This window comes from Aspergillus homomorphus, assembly GCF_003184865.1.
Source record: "Aspergillus homomorphus CBS 101889 unplaced genomic scaffold BO97scaffold_28, whole genome shotgun sequence".
Classification (NCBI taxonomy): domain Eukaryota; kingdom Fungi; phylum Ascomycota; class Eurotiomycetes; order Eurotiales; family Aspergillaceae; genus Aspergillus; species Aspergillus homomorphus.
Window position 1 is genome coordinate 275,582 of NW_020291914.1, and position 13,201 is coordinate 288,782.

General features: G+C 54.5%; 5 protein-coding genes across 5 annotated transcripts; 1 reads left to right on the forward strand and 4 right to left on the reverse strand.

Moving 5' to 3' along the window:
* Positions 1 to 147: 147 nt before the first annotated feature.
* BO97DRAFT_471656 (telomere repeat binding factor family protein) lies at positions 148 to 2,298 on the forward strand (the record flags this gene model as incomplete). The annotated part of the gene is made up of 3 exons (XM_025700056.1): positions 148 to 1,232; positions 1,309 to 1,338; positions 1,395 to 2,298. 3 exons carry the CDS (start codon positions 148 to 150, stop codon positions 2,296 to 2,298), a joined length of 2,019 nt encoding a protein of 672 aa, XP_025549774.1.
* A 598-nt stretch (positions 2,299 to 2,896) lies between these two features.
* On the reverse strand, positions 2,897 to 3,908 carry BO97DRAFT_406866 (sorting nexin-3). The gene is made up of 2 exons (XM_025695517.1): positions 3,150 to 3,908; positions 2,897 to 3,084 (listed from the first exon to the last, which is right to left on the reverse strand). The coding sequence occupies exons 1-2, from the start codon at positions 3,547 to 3,549 to the stop codon at positions 3,056 to 3,058; spliced, it is 429 nt and encodes a 142-aa protein (XP_025549775.1). The 5' UTR covers positions 3,550 to 3,908; the 3' UTR covers positions 2,897 to 3,055.
* A 119-nt stretch (positions 3,909 to 4,027) lies between these two features.
* On the reverse strand, positions 4,028 to 6,060 carry BO97DRAFT_372431 (RNA-binding protein). The gene is made up of 3 exons (XM_025692865.1): positions 5,121 to 6,060; positions 4,461 to 5,065; positions 4,028 to 4,405 (listed from the first exon to the last, which is right to left on the reverse strand). The coding sequence occupies exons 1-3, from the start codon at positions 5,579 to 5,581 to the stop codon at positions 4,290 to 4,292; spliced, it is 1,182 nt and encodes a 393-aa protein (XP_025549776.1). The 5' UTR covers positions 5,582 to 6,060; the 3' UTR covers positions 4,028 to 4,289.
* A 974-nt stretch (positions 6,061 to 7,034) lies between these two features.
* Positions 7,035 to 9,856, reverse strand: BO97DRAFT_471659 (WD40 repeat domain-containing protein). The gene is made up of 6 exons (XM_025700057.1): positions 9,399 to 9,856; positions 9,184 to 9,285; positions 8,780 to 9,126; positions 8,360 to 8,725; positions 7,533 to 8,304; positions 7,035 to 7,466 (listed from the first exon to the last, which is right to left on the reverse strand). Exons 1-6 carry the CDS (start codon positions 9,646 to 9,648, stop codon positions 7,237 to 7,239), a joined length of 2,067 nt encoding a protein of 688 aa, XP_025549777.1. The 5' UTR covers positions 9,649 to 9,856; the 3' UTR covers positions 7,035 to 7,236.
* A 313-nt stretch (positions 9,857 to 10,169) lies between these two features.
* On the reverse strand, positions 10,170 to 12,960 carry BO97DRAFT_426390 (putative C2H2 zinc finger domain protein; the record flags this gene model as incomplete). The annotated part of the gene is made up of 3 exons (XM_025697122.1): positions 10,170 to 10,675; positions 10,732 to 12,787; positions 12,844 to 12,960. 3 exons carry the CDS (start codon positions 12,958 to 12,960, stop codon positions 10,170 to 10,172), a joined length of 2,679 nt encoding a protein of 892 aa, XP_025549778.1.
* Between the last annotated feature and the right edge of the window lie 241 nt (positions 12,961 to 13,201).

Sequence of the window (13,201 nt, forward strand, 5' to 3'; positions counted from 1 at the left end):
CTCCCTCTTCATTGCTGGATAAGAAGTTAAAAGCTCCTGGCAAAATGGCACATGGTTACGTGAGGAATCTCGTTCCATCTTTGGTGATCTTCATCCCTACACTCACTGTCTGAACGCTGCACTCCTGCCCGGATTCCATATAAAACTATGGATTCCAACGGTACCTTTCCCCGGCCTTACGACGAATCGTTGATTCGTGAACTACCCCAGCTCCAGAGTCTCCGCATCGCGCCTCTCCGCCAGCCCGTCTCACGCCTGCTGAGTGTGCCGTCACCGCTGGAACCCAACGCCAGTCGAGTGCGCGAGGCCACCGCTACCTCCACGCCCACTAGCTCCGCGGCCATCCTGCAGAACCCCGGCCCCCGGAACAATGATTCCGTCGTCACTGCGGCCCCCGCGGACGGCGTGGGCGTGAATATCTTGCGGCTGCCGAAGAAGAAGATCGATGCCTCCTCCACCTCCTCGGTGGACTCGCTCCTCAGCAGCCTCGAGCCCCCGCCGCCCAAGCCGATCCTCCCCGCCTTTGTCAACCTCCGTGCTCTCGAACGCTTCCCCTACTCCTCGTTCGACGACGACACCCACCATGCCCGCAAGCGGCGTCGGGTCGGGATGCAGGCTGAGACCTTCGCCGAGCATCTGCAGCTGCCCATCCCGCAGGCCCAGAAGGAGCAGCGCCCGCCGCCGTTCGGCCCCTTTGCGATCCTCAACGGTCTGAACGAACCACCTCCCAATGCCGCCCTTCTCCCACCCATCGAGGCCGGTTCGAGCCTCACGCAGCTGCTGACCAAACCGTCTCGCGACAGCTCGGTCGGAGAGCCGGCGTCGCTAACTACTTCCTTCGGGGAGGGCCCGACGAGCGAGAGACGCGAGGGCAGGATTGCCGATATTCTCGACTCCCCGATTGTGGCCAGGGCGACCGTGAGCGACCAGGGCAGTACCACGGAAGTCGGACTGCTCGACGACCCGGCGGCGGTGGCGGATCGAACGGCTCAGGAGAAGACCTCTGATGGGGAATCGGACGACAGGAAAACCTCGTCCGCCGATGAAGACGAGAAGCCGATGTCCCCCAAGACCCGCGGCCGTTCTCGGAAGAATCTCCGCAAATGGACGGAGGAGGAAACCACCGCTCTGTTACGCGGAGTGGTCAAGTGCGGCATCGGCAACTGGACGGCGATTCTGGCTCAGCCCGAGTTGAAGTTCAACAAGCGCAGCGCTTCCAACTTGAAAGATAGGTATGGTATAGCCGTAGCTTTTTGCGGGGATTCGTGATGTGGATACAGACTTTGGTACCAACTAAACACAATCTAGGTTTCGTGTATGTTGTCCCTGGGCCTACCGGTAAGTTCTTTGGCTTGTTGAGCCATCGGCACCGATCCAGAGCTGATCGTCTCCAGGGCTGCCGACCCGAATGAAGCTACACGGCAGTTGCACGACACCCTGGCCAACGCCCTCTCGCGGGCCGAGACGGAAGGGTCCGACGGCACGGCCGGGAAGATTCACCTGCCACATCCCCGGCCTCCCAACTCGGAGTCGCATCCCGGGGGGAACAGTGTGGTTGTCGGCTTGACTGAGTCGTCCTCAGCTAGCGGCGGCGGCAGCAGCGGTAGCAGCGCCGCGACGATCAAGGAGTCGACGCCCAAGACCGCCCATCCTAAGCCGAGCTCCGCGTCCAAAGCAACCCCTACGCTAACCAGCAAGTCCAAATCCACATTGGCGTCCCTGGGAATTCCGGAACCGCACTTCACCATGAAGTCGCGGCGTCGTTCGCGCCGGCCGTTCACCGTGGTCGAGGACGAGGCTCTGCTGAAAGGGTATGCGGTGCACGGCTTCCAATGGACACTAATCCAGCAGGACACACGGCTCAACCTCGGCCATCGCCGAGCCACTGATCTGCGCGACCGGTTCCGGACCAAGTTCCCGCACGCCTACCGTGAGGGCGGCTCTGTCAGCGGCCGCACCCTCCACGACTTAGGGAAGGAGACTTCCGACCCGCCAGCTGACCAGGCCGCCGGCCGTAATAAGCAGGGCGTGCCGCCCGCCACCAAGCCCCCGGACCCCCGTGCCAACCCCCCCGGCCCATCCACTCTAGCACCCATCGACCCTGCTCTCTCCCCGCCGGCCCCGCCGCAGTGTCTTCTAGAATCCTCATCTAATGCAGCCCCCTCCGCCCCCTCCGCCCCCGCCTCCGCCCCGGGTGCATTCCCGTTCCCTCTGGATGAGAATGCCGCCCCGGCTGCTGAGAATGCCTCGTGGACAGACAATACCCTGGCTCCGATGGTGTGGGATGAGATCGGATAGCGTCTGCCCTTGCTCTTTTGTAGCTCAATAGTGACTTTACTGGTGCATAGCTCTTTGATTAGTACAAACTACATACTCAAATCGCAATCACTCATAAATCCTAAGTAGCTAACTCTGCGCACGCGAGACACAAATCAGTAACTGCCCATCTAAATGAAAAACACTCGTCAACAGAACCAGATAAGACCCTCACCTCCACTCTCGCCCTCACCCCATACACAAACCACATACACAAACCACATACACAAACCACATACACAAACCACATACACAAACCACATACACAAACCACATATACAAACCACATATACAAACCACATACAACAAACACGTCCCGGGGGAGAACCCCCGGACCCCCCTTTCTTTTCAGCTCCCTGGTAACCTCAATCAATAAACTAGTAAATATACGTATCCGGGGGAGAACCCCCGGACCCCCCTTCCTTTCAGCTTCCTGGCACCCCAATTCTAAGGCCAAGTGTATAAACGTCCCGGGGGGGGGAACCCCCGGAACCCCCCTTCCTTTCAGCTCCCCAGCAACCCAAACACAACCTACATATTCAATCTACAATCTACAACACTACCCACCCAAGGAACCCAATGAATCAACAATCAATAAATAGCTAAAGCCAGCGCTGCAGACACAGTAATAACAGTACGAATCAACCAGAGAGTCAACGCAACCGAAGCACAAGCCGAATCACAGCCCCTAGAACCCGAGGTACGAGAAAGAACCACTGCACAGATCGTACACCCAATTTTACCACGCATTCCGATCCCAATTCGGATCTAAGCAACACACATTAGCCCCCACCCCCAAACCCCACCTCCCCAAGGAAAAAAAGGATGCATACCTTGAACAAAAGAAGCAAGAACCTTACTCCCCGTCTGGAGAAGCGGGTGCCCGGCCACAATCTGCAAAAACCGCTGCAGCCCCTCCCGGCGGTGCTCGATCACGTCGTCGCTGAACCGGTTCGTGAACACCTTCCCCGGCAGCGGCGGGATCGTGACGCGCGTGCTCTCGCGCTCCAGGATGTCGCGGAAGTACTCGAAGTCCGAGTAGCGGCGCCGCACGACCGAGTGCTTCAGCTTGAAGGCCGGGATGTTGGTGCGGCACACGATCTCGTACGAGGTGTACATGTTCCGCGACGTGCCGTGCGTCTGCGGGTTGCGCACTTCGATCTCCAGGAAGTTCTCCGGTGGGCCGTAGATCTCGTCGAAGGTTTGGTGGCGGGGGGAGGGCACGGATTGCATTTTCGGTGAGGGGGGGGGGGGGGGGGGGATTCGGGTATTCGTTTATTTCAATGGGTATTCGGTTCAAAGGGTATTCGTTTATTCGAGGGTCTTTGGGTATTCGTTTCTTCGAGGTATTCGGTTTTTGTTTTGGGGAGGGGCGAGGGGAGTGTATCGAAGCGAGTGTCTGTACTGTCCGGGCCGGGTGGACTATTCAACTCAGTTGTTGGTGGGGTCGATGTAGGATCAGTCGAGAAGATCGTGGGGGGTTGGTCGATTAGCTGGAAGCAATAACTGATATTCCACGAGAATAATCAACGAGTGTTCATACACAACCTTAGTCTTCAAAGCATACAGCTTGGTTGCAGCCTAAAAGGAACTACTCACGAGAGCTGGAGATGACGACTGATAAGAATGCACCATCCATGTTACACAATCCGGATCATCGTTTCTCCCGCCTCGTCCCGATCTATAATTACAACACAGGCAAAACAAAATTCCTTTGATTCTAATACACCTAGGCACTACGCCCACCAACAACAAAATAAACAATGCCAATTTCCCCGTAAGATCCGTGTGCAACAAACCAGAGAGAACAAACCCCGAAGTAAACACTAAAGAAAGCACCATGTGATACATAAAACTGCCAGTGATCAATTTCCCGTGACCGCCCAGGGTCACGGACATGCATGAAGCAATTGTAGTAGCGAGGAAGCCATGTCCAGACAACACGGCCAAGAAACATCAACAGGTCCAACCTATCACTCCTGTCGACTGCGCTTGGCACCATGGGGATTCCACGACCCATCGCCGCCTTGCGCGTTAGGGAAGAACCCCTGGTTGAATGCTGGGTTGGGGCCTTGGAACCCGGCTTGTCCTAGTAAAACACCCGTGGTCAATACAGTTCACCAGAAACAGAACTCAATACATACCCTGCATGCCCATGTTGCCGCCCATGGCGCCCATCATCGGATTCATACCCCCGGCCATCGGGTTCATCCCCATGCCACCCATGGGATTCATCGCCGGCATGCCCATCATATTGGCCCCGGCCATGCCGCCACCCCGGCCGCGCATGCCACCGGGTCCGCCGCGCATGGCTCCGCCCATCATTCCGCCACGGTTGTTGAACCCGAAATTCTGCATCCCCATCGGATTGCCCTGGAAGCCCCCGACCATTGGCTGCTGGAAGCCTCCCATGGGGTTCTGGAAGCTGCGGTTCCCCCCGAAGCTGTTCATGTTGTTCATGCCGCCCCGGTTGTTGAATCCGCCCCGACCGCCGCGGAAGCCTCCGCCCATGTTGTTCATCCCGAAGTTCATGTTCTGGTTGGACTGGCTGAAGCCGCCGGACATCGAGCGCGACTGGTTGTCCTTGCGCATGGGCGCATCCTTGGGCAATGTGCGGAAGGGGTTGGGTTGGGGGCTGGTGTAGACGACCATATGTTTGCGTGCGGCCTGCCCCGATGTGGCGAACGACTCGATCTTGTGCTTCACCGCAGTGGCGGCCTGGAGGGTGGTGAACTCAATGAACGCTTGTCTATCAATGGCTCTATCAGCAGGATTCCCAGAGCTAAAGAACAACGCAGGCCTACCCTTTGCTTTTACCGTTCACCTTGTGCTCACTAAATGTGACATCCTTCAACTCATCCTCGCTGCCAGCCTGCGCCACCCAGCCGCGGATGTCGTCGTCTGTGGTCCACCAGTACAAGTCCGAAATGAGGAGGGCAGGCGTCGCATCGGGATCCGTCGGGCGGTCATCGTGTTCCTTGCGCTTCACCCCCTGCTGCGGGGGAGGGGCGTGGGCCTGTTGGTGGGCGGGCTCCCCATGTGCTACGCTTCCGGTGCTGCTGGGCGCAGCCCCTTCACTGTCCGGCTTCAGGGTCCCGTCCGACGAGCCATCCCCTTGAGCAACATTGGTATTCTGCGTGGGGTCCGACGCGTCTAAAATGAGTTCGGTGTCTTCGTGCTTGATGTCATCGCCCTGGTCATTAGCATTGTAGCTTCCGCCGTCGCCATAGATGTCAATGTCGAAGTTATCATCCTCCGTGGCCATTGTGATTTAGGTAGGACTCGAGGTCTCTTGCTCTCAAGGCAGGTCTTGATTGGTTTTGCGGGAGGGAGATACAGGTCCTTTCCTCTCTTCTTTGCTTCAGATTCGCTGAATCAAGGGAAATACATGTCTGCAGACACACGACGTCAATTAGCAAAAGGAAGATTGGTCGGAGGAGGAAGGTCGGAGGTTGCAGATACTGGAGTAGCCGCAGCAACTGGGTCATTGTCGTAAAAGAAGAAAAAGAATCCACGTTTCTCAAAACTCTTAAGAACAGCACGGGGGAGGTTGGGCGGCGGCGGCCACAGCCACCAGACCAGAGCCGGTGGCAGCAACAAATGACCGACAGGAAACAACAAGAAAAAAAGAGGCTCGATAATACGTACAATTGTGAAGCAAACACCGCTTCAAAGAGAACACACAGGTCTTTTCACCAACGTCCGATTGGGAGCTGATTTGCGTCTGATAAACAGAGGTAGTGCTTCTTTGCCTTCCGTCTGATTGCAAGTACAGGTAGTGCGATAAGAGAGAGACCCTCTGGTGTCCAAATAGAACAACAACAAAAGAGAGAGAGAGAGAGAGAGAGAGAGAGAGAGAGAGAGAGAGGAGTGAAGGGAAAGGGGAAGATGAACGGTGTGTATGTGAGGTGAACTTCCAGACAGATGCGGCGCCGAGACGTGCTGCTACCACAGAAAGCAGCTCAACTTTTAGCTATCAATCAATGGAGCATACAAAAGACAACCTTAGCACGGAGAATGAGCCTAGTAGGTGGAGTCGTGTTAGTGACCGGGGGTGATTCCCAGTTAACTCCTGTGAACACACTGATGTAATTCAGGAAGTACACAGGAACAAACTCCGCCCAATGTTGGTTGGCGAAAGGATGGGTGGTGATCCCTTAAGTGGTGCGCACCGCGGTTGATATGGTAGTCACAGGGTGGCGAGAAAATGAGATGGAAGAAAGAAGTAGAAAGGGGAGGGCAAGTTTCAGCTTTTTGAGGGGTGGAACTGGGGGTAGTGAGAAGAAGACCCCTTGAGAGACGTGTCCAAAGAAGGATTGCAGGTGGGGAGGGCGCGCGATAGAAGGCAGAGGGAGAGAGAGAGAGAGGGAGAGAGGGAGTGAGAGAGAGAGACTCGGGAGGGAAGACGGGAAGGAAGACCAGCTGCTTTGTTGCTTGCCTGCTTGCCTGCTTGCCTGGTACTTTGCTTTGCTTTGCTTGCTTGGTTGCTTGCTTTGGTTCTGCCGGTCTCGACAGCGCCGAAGTGGAGCTTCGAGCCCCGGGAGCGGCAGAAGTATAACTCCGGACCCCAGAATCCCTCCTTCCTGCCTCCGATCGGCGGGTTGGTGGATTTGTGGACTGTGCACTGTGCAGTGTTGTTTATCATCGAGTCGGAAGCCCAAGCTCTGAGAAGCTTCGAAGCTATACACCGTATGCTTTAACAAATTCTTTAACAAGTTGAATATACTCATACTATATAATATGTGGCAAGCTAGACTAGCTGGGGGACATTCTATCGCTGCTTCGCAGAGTACGTGTCGAGCACACTAAACTTCCAAAACAATCATACGCTCCCAGATAAGATGAACCAACACCTTTTGTGAGCAGTCCGATTATACGCAGTGGACTCGCCTACTTCTGTATACTATACCGCTGGAGAACCTACCATAGTTCGTAGGCGTATTCGTCATCCAGCGGGGATCTTTGTACCGGCCGGCTGCGAGACATTGCCGCCATAGTCTGTTTGAAATCATCAAATTCCCGCACGGGATTCAATTTGCAGTCGTAATTCCCTCCCAAGCGAGGAGCGCCCTCGTCGCTAGTGGCGCCATCGTTCCAGGTGTGCAATGTACAGGTGCCGGTGGACAGGCCCCAGCCATTCCACGACGTCGCTGGAAAAACACCGTTAGTTTGGTTCCCAACCGCCGCCGGGCCATAGACATCAATGCATGACTTACCCGCCAGGACTGGGCAGCTCGGATGCCAACTCGCATCCCGAACGCACGTCTTCCACAGCACGTCGCTGCGGCTACTACGTATCTCATATGCAGCGGTCGACATGTCGGGATCGAGCGGGCGCGAATTGTGAGTCGCCTGCCCGACGTCGATCGTGCCCGCTAGCGTCGCATCCATGTTATACACGTACACTTTGCCGTCCTCGCTTCCCGAATATACGTATCGCGAGTTGGTGCTGTTGGGCGGCGAGAAGTGACATCGGATTAGAGTCTTGAGGACGCGATGGCCGCGATAGGTGACCACCGAACAGTCGTGAGGGTGGGGCTCGTAGTAGTCATCGGGGTAGGATTCGAATCGGTAGTCGAATCCGGTGGTGAACGTATTGACATCGATCGAGTCAAACTTCGCCGTGGTCATCATCTTCCTCAGATCCCAGAGCTTCATCGTCTGGTCCTTGCCATTCGACAGCACGTATCGACCGTCGCCCTTGCTGTCAACGTAGGTCAATCCTTCGGTATGTCCCATGAACACACCAGCTTCGCGCCCATCGCCCATCGAGCGTCTATCCCAGACCCGCAAAGTAGTGTCGTCCGAGCCCGAGTATATGATATGAGGCGAAGACTGATCACCGAAGCAAACGGCGTTCACGTCATCTTCATGATTCTGTAACCGTAAAACCGACTGTCGTGTCTCGAGGTCATAGACAATGACGGATTGATCCGAAGTGCCAGCCACGATCTCACGTCCATCGCCCGAGAAGCGGATCGACCATATCTAATGCAAGATGAGCATGTAGGACAAAACTTGTTCGGGGTTTGATCCAGCTTACACCAAAGTGAGAATTCCCAGTAAATCGCATTCTTCGTCGTCCAGGGATCGAAGACAGATCCAAGACAGCTGGCTCGGATTCGTCAGCCGGGTCAGTGGGCGCGAGGCAGACGAGATTCCGGATCGATGTATATGCTAAAAATCTGTTATCCGGACTCAGGCTGGCATCGGTGATGGTCCATTGCCCGAATGGATAAGACACAGTCTTGTAGTACTTCCAGTCAAAGGGATTCGAAGTGTCGTACATGCGGACTTTGAAATCCTGAGCACAACAAAAGAAGAAGTTGCCGTCGTCCGAAAACTGGCCCGAGTAGCAGCGCGAATCGTAATGGATGACCTTGTCCGCCACTGAGCTAGGGATGAGACCCTATACACCAAGATCAGCATCATATCTTGTGAAACATCCAGACGGCAGACAAACCTGAGCCATCGATCGAATATCCTGCCGGTTGACCCCTGTCATGTTGACTCCCAATTCCCGCCACATGACCTTGGAAGCAAGGCTCTGGTTCCGCCGCTTGAGCACATCACCGTAATGGGGATTGCGTCCGAAGTCACCCGACGCCATCAGCGCCTGGCCCTCATCGCTCGGGACCTTCGGGAGCTTGCTTTCCCCAGATCGCCGTGCTCGTCGACGATATCCAAAGAAGCCGAACTCGTAGTCATCGTCCCCTTCGTCTCCAGGAGACGCTTCGTGCAGGCCATTGTAATGTAAGATGTGCCGTAGGCCATTGGACGCCAGAAGGTTCAATAAACGAGCCGCCGACACTAAGACTGACAGTAAGCTTCCCAGCTGAAAGAACAGGAATTGAGAGTGTGAACTACCTCTGCCCTGTCTACCGCCCTGATTTCCTCCACCATTCCCATTCTGATCCGCCTCGTCCATTGCAAACTCGATTTGAATATTCCCGAGGTGCAATTCAGGATCTATGACCGAACCAGGTTAGTCATGTATACATGCCAGAGAACCACAAAGCCCATGAGCTCACAACAGCAAAAGAAAAGCAACAAGAGTCAAGGACAGAAAGGGGAAACCATACTAAAGATAGGATCATCGACATCAATGTTATCTAGATGGTCGTGATCCTCCTCATACAGTTCGATATCGGAATCGTCGTCGTCTCTTTCGTCAGTATCATTGGGCTCATAATCCAAATCCTCGCCCTCTTCTTCATCCTCCTCAAGCCATTCCTGAGCCGGATGCCGCCCTATTCTAAATGCCCGTTGGGAGGGAGGGGAAGAAGAACCGGGGGCGCCGCCAGCAGCGGGGGGCAAACCGGATGAACTCATGATTCAGCCACAAGCGTAGTGAGAGGGCTGTGCGGACGGTGAAGAGACCGCAGGGATCATGTCAGACAACTTGATTTTATCGGGTCGTCCCTCCAATTATGTGAACAAACAGCACTGAGATGCAAGGCAGGCCACAACGCCCCAATTGGCCAGCAAGTTGGATGGTGCTTGAAGGGCAGGCCGCGGTTTGCCCCATGCTTTCTTTTGGGAGGAGGTCGGAGGGGGGGGGAGTAGGTGTTTGCTCATGCTGACCGACGCTTATCGATAGGACGGTCCGTCGGTTATGTCATCCCCGGGTGGAGAGCGCCGGTTATCTCCTATCCCCGGACACCGGCTCTACGGACACCATAGATGCAATATTCTCAATTCTTCATAATTCAAGAAGTATCATAATTCAAATCGTGGTCTCGTTAGTGATATACAAAAGAATACATAATACGACAGACGATGGAAAAGGCTAAAACAGAAAATCTGGAAATATCTGGCTCATTCCACAGCATCAAATATTCAGTTGACAGCCATCAACTCTGGAGACGCAAAGCTATCGGGCTGCTCTCGAGGATCATAAAAATATACGACCACATAATCATCATCAGCTCCACCTGTCCCTCTATATCTGTCTCGGGAACGACGGTTGTAATCCACGAGGACACAATGTTCACCATAGCAAAGGTGTCCAACGCTATGACAGCGTCGAAAAGCGGCGAGACAACGTCAACTGAGCTTGCCAGCTCAGGAAAGGTGTCAGGAGTCGAGCAATCAAAAACCTCGGATTCATGAGCATCATGAACCAAGCACTTTCTCTGGGACCGTCGCTTGATAGCCATTGCGTGAAGTGCAAGCAGCTCGACGACTATGTGGAGCCGTGCGCGTAGCATGGTGGTGCCTTTCTTACGCGTGCCTCGTTCTTTGGTCAGTCGAGGGAGCCTCGTCTCCTGTAGAGGTGGCTCGCAAAGCCAACTCCGCGAGCAGTCAGTGACTTCAAGAGTCAGTGATTCAATCGATGTGCCTTGCTTAGGCTCTCTTTCTGTGCTGAAGTCAGCGTACGCTCAACATATTATCCTAGGGGCACCAAGTACATACGGTGAGTTAGTATGCCAGATAACGAACTGAACATCACACGTAGTGTTGCGTGGCTCGACATATGATAAATCGGTAGCGTCATCTCACGCGGCGTGCAGATGTATGAATCGTCGCATGTTGCCTCTCTATCATCAGATAGGTCAGGTTCTTCTTTGCGGATTGTGATATCCGCCATCCCTCGACCTACAGTCGCTGTTTCGAGCATCGGCGGCTCATGCAGTTTCATCGGTAGGCATCTCCTCTGAGTATGGACGTCGATTGCGTGTGCTTCGTGGGAAATACCTTTGGCCGACAATGCCTGATTGGTATCAAGCAAGATTTTCGTTATTAGAGAGAGCCGCGGCCTTGATGAGCGATGCTTGTGGCTCTTGTCATCTGGCTTGGCCGTGGTGTGATCCAACGATACAATAGACACATGAAAAACCGAAGAAGCTCCACCAGGTAGATATCTACCATGAGAGCTAGAAGGGCTGATAGCCTGATTTGGTTCATCACGGGTCGATGATAGCGACAAAGTTGCATTCCTGATAGCGAAGGCCGAAACGTCCTGGTTAGTCTCACTAAAAGCCCGGCCGGTGTTCCGACATGTCTGCATGTCTAGGACGCCTGCTTTGACGCGAGCCCGATGTGCACATTGATGGCATTTTCCAGTAAGAGTATCTGAATGGCGGCACTGTGTGCATGAGTCAAAAACATGGCCACAGGTGTTGCACTTCTTTTCTAGAGCACCCTCATCTCGGTCTCGCGGAAGCTCTTCTTGGCCATCAGGAAGCTTGCTCTGCGCCGCATCAGCTAGACCGCCCCTCACAACGGGCTGTCTGGGTGCAGAGGTATTGGGTGGCCGCTCTCGGATGTTAGAGATAGAGTCCACCATGTGTCGTTGTCTACAATTGGTCGACCCCATCGCCTCGATCATCGACCGATGCTGATTTGTAAGACTTGTTCGTTTAGCACAGAAATTACCGCCAGAAAGCGGTTCCTCGGCCGATAGAGGGTCTGGTGATTCGAGCTCAGCGATTAGATCCGAGTTGGAAGGACTCTGCATGTGAGTTGCCAGCTCTGAGCTGCTCACACCATGAGTTGCTCCATCCGCATACTGGTTGTTGTGATACCCGGAGCCGAAAAAGCTCGAGCCCATACTGCCATTCCCAGAGGCAGACGAAGCATGCCCATCATTCGCTCCGAAGCCACTTCCCGGAAACTGGAATTCATTAGGGCCATGGCCAGGACCTCCACTACCTCGTCCACGGTCATCACTATTTCGCCGACTCTGACTGGCGCTGGTGCTCGTCGAGCTGCTTCCTGATAACCGGCAATGCTCCGAAACACACTTGAAGTAGCCTTCCCATGAGTCCACAGGCCTGGAACACAGGCCACATGCACGGGGTGGCCGCATGCGAGTCTCGATAATATTGATCTGCTCCCGGGTGGCTCGCCACCGAAACCCGTGAGCAATTCGCAAGTGCGAGTGAACCTTGTCCTTGCGGCTCGTCTTCCACGCGCAATGGTCATCCAGACAACGGTAGATAAACCGAGGGCAGTGCTCATAGGAAACATGCCGCCGGAATGAGGCACGGGTGGTGAACTGTTTGCGCTGCCCACTCGGGCAGAGCAGACACAAATACTTGTTAATCCTGGAGCCGGGCTCGGCCAGCCTTTCGGATATGTCGATCTGCTGCTGGATCATTCCATCCAGCCTGTTCCAGGAGACTCGCAGGAAGTCTTTGGCATCGTGTAACTGGGGTACGCGACGCTGCAGTACGACGCTCTGGACTGTGTTCATCAGGTTATCCACGGCGTGCTTGAGTTGATCCGGGTATATTTCGTTTGATGGCTGGACATTAGGTGCCAAGTATAGCGGGTCAGTTGCGGTGTCGTAGTTGGCCGTGGCGGCTAAAGGAATCTCGCTGTTGAATGGAGCCTGGACCCCTGCTAAAAGGTTGGTTGGAGGCTCGGGGAAGAGAGGGATTCCAAAGTCTGGGGGAAGAATGTCCTCCGAGGGGCTTATACTAATCGCAGGAGACTCGAGGGAGGGAATCGACGATGGACTGGGTTGCTAGACACTACAGTCAGATGACATAATGGCGAGAGTAAGACTTCAAGACACCATACCGATGAGCTGACCCCGTAGGCTCCAGTAGGCATGAGATGGCCATGGTCCGCCTGAGTCTGATCATTTGGATAGGTGAATGGCATAGACCAGGCATTGTTGCTCGGATCGTCATTCATGGCCGCACAGAAGATTATCGGCGCGAGGCGGACTACCAATGGGAACACTCGGCAAGACTGGTGACTGCGAAGGCAACTGAGTAAGAGAACAAGGCTTGAATAAGCGACAGCAGACAGCACTTGGCTCGTAACAAGCAACGGAAGGTCACAAGTACAGTAAGACTAGATTGAATCTGATAAACTATGATTCTCACTTTAAAGAAAAATGTTCAATGTCGAGCACCTCACTTGCAAGAGAGAG